Source organism: Microtus ochrogaster, chromosome 10 (genome assembly GCF_000317375.1).
Source record: "Microtus ochrogaster isolate Prairie Vole_2 chromosome 10, MicOch1.0, whole genome shotgun sequence".
NCBI classification, from domain to species: domain Eukaryota; kingdom Metazoa; phylum Chordata; class Mammalia; order Rodentia; family Cricetidae; genus Microtus; species Microtus ochrogaster.
In genome coordinates, this window is record NC_022016.1 from 49431269 (window position 1) to 49439711 (window position 8443).

The 8443-nt window shown below is 48.9% G+C and overlaps 1 protein-coding gene across 2 annotated transcripts in view; it reads left to right on the forward strand.

Annotated features, from left to right (window-relative positions):
- Window positions 1-2884, forward strand: part of Ncmap (non-compact myelin associated protein) — a 34190-nt gene extending 31306 nt beyond the window's left edge. For both annotated transcript variants that reach the window (XM_026782385.1, XM_005353050.3), the window contains exon 5: window positions 818-2884. In XM_026782385.1, coding sequence (XP_026638186.1) covers window positions 818-959 — 142 coding nt within the window. In that variant the 3' untranslated portion in view covers window positions 960-2884. The remainder of the gene's footprint in view (window positions 1-817) is intronic.
- Window positions 2885-8443: the final 5559 nt, after the last annotated feature.

Below are 8443 nucleotides of genomic sequence, written 5' to 3' on the forward strand. Positions count from 1 at the left end.
CACACACACTCCTCCCCTATTCCAGGTGCAGAATGTTAGCGCATGCCCAGGGTAGTTCTGCCCTCCTGCCCTCCTGGTCAGAGCTGAGGTTTAAACCCAATCCATCTGGTTTCAAAGAAAATATTCCCACCTTACCATGTAATAAGAACAGGGGATGTGGTTCAGTGGGTAGAGCACTTGCCTAGCATCCATGAAGGCCTAGGTTCTATTCCCAGCATGGCATGAATAAGTATGGTGGCACTCAGGGGGTAAAGGCAGGAGGATAAGGTCATCCCCAGCCCCATGATGAATTTGAGGCCAGCCTGGGCTACATAAAACCTAGTCTCAAACAACAACAACAACAACAACAATAGTAGCATCAGTGTTATTTGTAAAGTCTTTGGGGTGTTGTTACCACGCAAGCGTCTTGGAAACAAGGAGGTGGCATTGAGGTCCAGGTCTCCTGTCATTCTGCCCATCACTGAGGAAACTCTGATTGACCTGTGGGTAGGTACCGCTTCACCTCACACTGGTTACACTGATATCCTGGGACTGTGGACATTTTAAGTCTGTTCTCTTCTTAACACATAAGATGTTCTTAAATATTCCTAGCAAAATGCTTTACATGCATAATCATGCTACAACCCTTGAGTTCCACTTAGCCTTGAATGCAGCCCCTGCTCTGACTCCAGTCATTGTCAGGGGCAGAATGAAGCTTAGCAGTTTAAACAGAATATCCCGAAGTGATCCAGGCTGGCGCCAAAGGTCCTTTTCAACTGTCACCAGTGTGACTTTACAAGCCATTGTCATGGAGCCCATTCCTCACTGTCTCTTACAGGAGAATGAGGACCAGGCGGGAGTTGGAGCCCAAGAGCCCGAAGCCACCTGTGCCTCCTGCCCTGGACCCAAACAGCAACGGCAGCCAGCAGCCTGTGACTGTGACCTCTAACCCTGCAGACATCCAAGTGGAGACCCGGTGACCCTGTCCCAGCGCCGCCCCTGCCTCTGCAAGGAGCTTTTATGGCCCAGAAGCACGGTCTTCTGGCAGCTTCACTTGAGCTTTTTCTGGTTGGGTAAACTGAGGCACCTTTTGTATAGCCCTTGCAGCTTGAAGCCATCCTTAACTGCGTTCTGCTCTGGCCACCCCAAGCTGTGTCCATATCCCTTCTGCCACTATACCAAAGAGCTAAGGACATTCTTTTGTCACCCGATGAGAAGCACTGTGCTGGGATACTGGTGTGAGTCTGGTTCTTGCCCCACAAATGCTATAGCTAAACAGACAGACAGACAGACAGACAGACAGACAGACATCTGGGTGTTCTGGTCAGGAGTCATCACCCAGGGTCTGCCACTTGGGAGCATCTTGTCTTAAGCGTCATGTCCACAACATTGCAGAACAGATTCTCAATCCCATATCGGGTGCAGGGAAACTAACTCGGACTAACTAACTGACAAAACCAACTTGGTAATATCTAACCTATTCCAGTACTAGGTGACCTCGAGCCAGCTCACGATGGCCGGTCAGAATGCTCTCCCCCTTAAGGGACAAAGGGTACCAGAGGCTCGACTTGGTAGCACAAGTCTGCCATTTCAGTCCTCAGTAGAGACAGGAACATTGTGATTACAAGGCCAGCTTGGCTGTACATGGAGATGTTTAATTTTTTTAAAAAATACAGAATAAACAGTATTCTCCAGAAAATTCTACTTTACTAGTAGTCAGGAGAAGGTGCTCTGAGGAGCAGAGGCTGGGGAGCAGAGGCTAGCCCTGAGGAGCAGAGGATTGGGAGCAGAGGCTAGCCCTGAGGAGCAGAGGAGAGGATGGGGAGCAGAGGCTAACCCTGAGGAGCAGAGGCTAGCCCTGAGGAGCAGAGGATTGGGAGCAGAGGCTAGCCCTGAGGAGCAGAGGCTGGGGAGCAGAGGCTAACTCTTGGATGAGACGTTGTTACAGTGCGCAGGGACCTGGGCTGTGTGGTCGCTGCTCAGGACCCTCCCTGCTGCCCCAGGTGGACTACCCCCACTCCTCATTTTCTGGCTCCTTCCTATTTGTATGTTAAACTTTCTTGACAGTCCCCTTGCCTCCGGGACAAGTATTTTGTCCCATTAAATTCTGTATTTTCTGTGTCCTTCCTAGTCACCTTGGAGAGACAATCAAAGCACAACACAGAGAAGTCATTCTCTGTGATAGCTGATCTGTGGGCCCTGGGCCAGGAGATGCTCCTCTAACAGGGACAAACATTTCAGAATTAGGAGTTACACCCAAGCTCTACTCTCTTATTGACCTTGAAAAAGAGATTCAGGGGCTTGTGCGAGGACTCGGTAGGTACACATAGCCAAGTCTGACAACTTAAGTTCAATTCTCAGGACCCCCACGGTGGAAGGAGAGAACAGATTCCTGCAAGTGATTCTCTCATCTCTCCATGTGTGTTATGGCATACCACAAACACAAGAAACAAACAAATTAAATCTAAGTAAAAGTTTTGTTTGGAAAAAAAAAAAGATTACTGGGGACCTAGGGAGATGACTCAGCGGCCAAGAATGCTGGCTGTACAAGCATATAAGGACCTGAGTTCAAAGCCCCAGAACCCACCTACCAAGCTATGCATGGTGAGAGGCACCTGTAACCCCGGCACTAGGAAGAGGCAGAGATGGAAGAATCAGTGTGGCTTGCAGACTGCCAGCCTGGCTTCAGGATCAGTGGGAAAGCCTGTGTCAAAGGAGTTGGACAGAGAACAGGAAGGCACTCGGAGTCCTCTGGCCTGCAGGTGTGTTCATACAGGACCACACTCCTCACACGTAATGCAGACAGACACACAAATTGTTTCTGACACAGGCTCTCTCTACGTAGCCCTGACTGGCCTGGCAGTCATTATGTAGACCAGGCTAGCCTTGAATCCACAGCGATCCACCTGCCTCTGCCTCCTGAATGCTGGGATTAAAGGTGTGCATCAACCACTCCTGGTTAAAAATATTTAAGTGATTCAGGCCTGGTATGGTGGCTCCCACTGAGAATCCCAGCAGAGACAGAGACCTAGGGGGATCAAGAGTTTAAGTTACACAGAAAACTCAGGCTCAGCCAGGGCTATGAGAAATCATGTCTCAGAAAAACAAACAAACCCCAAAAACCTCCCTTTGAGAAAAGTATTAGGAAGTTCTCATGGTTCCTCAGCCTCCTGTCTTTCCATCCTTCTGTATCTAAATACCCATCAAACCCCAGGCACTGTGAGGGCATCCACTAAGTTATCAGAATTCCACCCTCTCCAGGAGCCTAGGTCACTGTTCCACTCTCAAATGAGAATTTCTACTTCACAAAGCGTAAGAACCTTCCAGAGTCACGTGGCTGGTGATGTAGAAACAGGGCTCTATGCAGGCTAGGTCCCCGCTTGACAAGAGCCTTCTTCTCGGTCTGTCCTCTTCTTCCCACCCCTCCCCCAAAGATGTCAGCTTTCTGGGAACCGATGAGAAGAATGGCACAGTCTTGTCCTTGTCCCGTGTGCAACACAGGAATCTGGTTTCCAAGCTGAAAGTGGGGGCAAAGCCGCTCCGGTGGCCTCTTGTGGGCTCTCATGAGCTCTCTGTAACTCACCCGTGCTCTGAGGGCCCTGCTTCATCCGCTTCCTGCCTAGGCCCTGAGCAAGCCCTGACATATAATAATGCTTCCCTGACCATTTTGTTTTCAAAACAAACAAAACCCATGTGCCGCTAGAGACCCAGATCCTTGGGGCCCTTCCCTCCATCCCCAGTACTTGAGGGGGAGTAATCAGCCTCAGTGTTCCAGCATTAAAACTAATCTCTCCTGCCCACAGCAAGCTCTTTTGCTAATTAATGCTTGGGAAGGAAGGAGGGAGGAGGTGGACAGGATGGTTTGGGGTGGGAGCAAGGGAAAAACGATTCATTGTTTGCTTTCCGATAATGAAGGTAGCCCACTGGGGCTCCCTAGTAGCTCTGTACACGTTGAGGGGCTCCTCAGCACAGGAAGACAGGGCCCCTGATTTCAGCTGGGGATGGAGCAGCCCCATCTGTTCCCTGTTCCGATAGGTACCTCTCTCACCTGGGCGGGTGCTCCTTCAAGTGGCCAGGGAACCGATGAAAGATAGTAAGTGAGTCCGCTGTAAAATAAACAGGTTTAAATCAAACACGTGTTGTTCATTTCAGTTACGTGGCGGGCTAACAAATCTCCTTTCTAGAAACCCCCTTTCAAGCTTGGTGTGGTGTCTCAGAATCCCAGAACTAGAGGTCTGAGACGGGAGGATCGTCACAAGTTCGAGGCCAGCCTGGGCTACATAGTGAGCTCTGGGAAAGAGTGAGTGGCCACCACCAGACTGTTCAAGAGTTAGGAAACTTGCTGAGTTGTGCGAATGTGACAATATGTCAAGGACCTGGGACCACTGGGGCTGTAGAAGATACCACTATCAACTTCAAACCACCAGTGGCGATATATACCGCAAACTGTGTCCCACCATCTACCAGACACGCCACTGGCCATGTGAACCCAGCAGCGCCTTTGACCCTCTCCAGTTCCCATGTGAACTAGATATGCAGTACACACCTATAATTCCAGCCCTTGGGAAGCTGAGGCAGGAGGATTACAAGTTGTTGGCTGGAGAGTGCTTACCTAGCATGCATGAAGTTCAGGGTTCCATTCCCCAGCACGGCATGAAGCCTGGTGTGTCAGTGCAACCTGTAACCCCAACAATTTGGAGGTGGCAGCAGGTGGGTCAGAAGTTCAAGGTCACCTTCAGCCATTTCGGGGCCAGCCTAGGATACTCAAGATTCTGTGTCAATGACAACAAATAATAACAAAATTAAATTAACTAATTCTGGCTTCTCTGAGCCCTTCACAGCGCGGGCTGTTTTGAGTATCATGAATTTTCAGTCATCGGATATGTGTGCAGTGAGGTCTCAGAATGGATTTAATTTGTATTGCATTCCCTGATAACTAGCGGGGCGTTCCCCAATTTGTTTAAGGGCCACTTGAATATCATTGTAAAATTACCTTTCAATTCAATCCATTCTTTTAATTAGTTCATCCTCTTTCAATGTTGGTGTGAAAGAGTTTTACAGGAAAAAAAAATCCATGTCGTTTGCCATCCCGTGGCTTGCCTTTAAAAACAGACTAAACTCAATCAACATGGGAGACCTAACGCTCTCTGGGGCCTGTTGAGGTCAGAGGAGAACCCACTGAGGCAGCTCACTGATGGCTGATTGTCGTATACTAAGCCAACCTTACTTTAGATAAACTAAGTCCTGCTAGGCATGATGGGAAACACCTGTCATGCTGGCACACGGGAGCCAGAGGGAGGACTGTCACAGCCGAGGCCAGCTTAGGGTACAGAGGACCTTGCTTGAGACCAAATCATCATTGTCGTCATCATCCTACTTAAACATTGCATAAAACTTCTTATGTCTGTTGATTCCAGAAACAGAAGGTCTGATATGTTCATGTACTATTATAAATTGACCTCTGATACAGTGAAAATGTTCCTCCCTCCCTTCCTCCCTCCCTCCTTTCTTCCCTCCCTCCCTTTCTCTCTCTTTTCCCATGTATATACATACATACCTGTGTACAAGTCTGTTACCCTCAAAGGTGAAGGTATCCATGGAGACAGGAGGATGTCCATGCTCTCTCTCTGTCCTCTCCCTTTGAGATAGGATCTCATGGAGTCTGGAGCTCATCATTCTTTTGGCCCAGCTGGTGGCCCGAAGTCTCCATCTTCCTCCAGTGCCGAGGCTGCAAGTGTGAGCAGCCACGCCCAGCTATTTACACCGGTGCTGCGGATCTGAACTCGGGACTTCATGCTTGCACCGCAAACACACTTCACCTGCTGAGCCATCTCCCCAGACCTTCGTTTTTAAGTTTTAAGACAGTGTTGGGGCTGGAGAGATGGCTCAGCGGTTAAGAGCATTTATTGCTCTTCCAGAGGACCCAGGTTCAATGCCCAGAACTCATATGGCCACTCACAACTGTCTGTAACTCCAGTTCCAGAGGATCCAACACCCTCACACCAATGCACATAAAATTAAATAAATTATTTAAAAAACTGTTTAAGACAATGTAGCTGAGGATGACTCTGAATTTCAGATCCTCCTGCCTCTACCGCCAAGCGCTAGGACATGGATTACGGGCCTGCACACCTGCATTACCACACTGGTCTCTGTGCCGTGAACCGAGGCCCCACTCTGCTCACCAAGTCACATCCCTGCCTGTCCTAGAATTTCTTCTAAAGGTCATATTATTGACTTTGGGGTGCGGGTGTGGGTGCGTGTGTGTGTGTGTTCTTGTTCTCTAGATTTGGGGAATATCTAGTTAACCCAGCACCCTGCTTTTCTGTGGTGTCACCATCTCAGGAATGGAGTCACAGCCTTTGTAACTTGGAGAGAGATTGCATTGATTAGGATTACAACAAAGACAGCAGAAAGAAAAGCAGAGGGAAATCCGGGAGCTGAAGGAGGCCTTGTCACGTGCCACTTCTCACTTTCTTGCTCAGTTTCCAGGGTACAAATCAACATCAGGGAAAAACAGACATGGCCTGAAACCCATCAGAACTCACCCTCTCGGTGGAGAGAGACAGCTACCCACCGCACAGAAGAAGCCTTTGTACGGTGGAAGGCCCTTGGCGTGCTGTCTGAAGAGCTGGCTGGAGCATCTAGCACAGTCTGGAAGCACTGGGCAAGCAGGGGGCACCAGGAAAGGGACCCGGTGGAAATAACAATGACATGAAGCACAAAAGACGGTCGAAGAGTGAGTCCTGGGAAGAGTGGGAGATGAAGGGAGAGGAAGAAGAAAGCTATGCAGGATGGAGACAAAGGAGATAGAGATGGCCGAGGAAGAGGAGGGAGGCTCCGGTGGGGAGGACCATCGGGGCTTCATTATTTTAAAGGCAACAGAGAGCTGTTGAAAATCCTTGAGCACACGGCTGGTGGAGTTACTTTGTGGGTGAAGGCATTTGCTATCAAACCTAATGATCCGGGTTCGATCCCCACGACCTAGGCGTGGAAGGCAAGAAGGAACTCCTGAAGATATCCTCTGACCTCAACACGCAGGCCACGGCATACGTGTGCACACACATACACAGTATAATGAAAAGGTTTTAAGGAAAGACAACGCTGGACTGGAGAGAGATCTCAGTGGTTCCGAGTTCACAGTGCTCTTCCAGAGGACCCAAGTGTGAGTCCCACACCGTGGGAAGTGGCTCAGAAACCAGGGTCTCTGGTCTCTGAGGACATGGGGACATATGCGGGAAAATTAATTAACAATAAAATAAAATCTTAAATAAACAAAAGTGCTTGACAACAGACACGGCTGCCAAGATCAGAGCTGTAAGTCCTGCCTCAGTGTGCAGAATGGGCCAGCGTGGGAGCGACTGGGGGCGGGGCAAACAACATAGAGTCTGTGTATGCAAGACATAGCAGGCCCGTCTATGTATCTTCTCGTTTTTTAAATGCCTGTTCTAAATAGCCCTCAAATTGTCCTGGCTTTTTTTTTCTTTTTCTTTCTTTTTTAAGTCATTATTTGTGGGTGTATGGTAACCCAACAAAAATGTCTCCAGGAGCCGTCTGAAGCCCACTGGATAGGCCTCACAGCAGGGGCATTGTCTCGGTTCTGTAGTCCTTTGTCTTGGGACACGTTCCGCCACAGCAATGTCCTGGCAAGGAAGCAAAGTGCTGCAGCTAGCAGATGCTGCGGCCCCAGAGGCCGGGGGTCCAGCACATCTGTGAGAGACAGGTAGCAGCAAGCCAGCCTTCAGGTGTCTGTTAGGAAGCCCTCTTTGTATCAGCCCAGGGATCAGCTCCAATCTTTTAAATGAATAAAATTCACCCGGACCTCTTGGTCCTTTGTTTTATCTGGGACGGGGGTCTCTCTATACTACCCAGTGGCCTTGCGCTCACTGTGCTGCCTAGACTGGCCTCAAACTCTCCAGCTTCTTGCCTCTAATGGATGGAATGACAGGCATGTTTCCCTAGGCTTATATTCATCCTGATTGCTTCCGGGATGCTGCCCCACCGTAAGTGACCTCAGAGAAGCATGTTAGCATTTAGCCAGCTTCCCTCTACTGCCCAGTTCTTCTCTTGGAAGCACATTGGGAATAAAGGAATTTTTTTTAAGATTTATTAATTATGTATATAGTGTTCGATCTGCACGTATACCTGCAGGCCAGAAGAAGGCGTCAGATCTCATTAGAGATGGCTGTGAGCCACCAAGGGGTTGCTGGGAATTGAACTCAGAACCTCTGGAAGAACAGCCAGTGCTCTTAACCACTGAGCCATCTCTCCAGCCCCTCATATTTTCTTTTTGTCTCTGGTTTCCCACAGTTTGTCAAAGATATGCCTCAGGGTAGTTTCCTTTTTAGTTACCTTCCAAAAAGTTTGTTACATGGCATAGTTTTTAAAAAAATATTTATTTGTTTTATACGTATGAGTGTTTGTTTTATATGAAAGTGCTCCAGGGCTGGAGAGATGGCTCAGT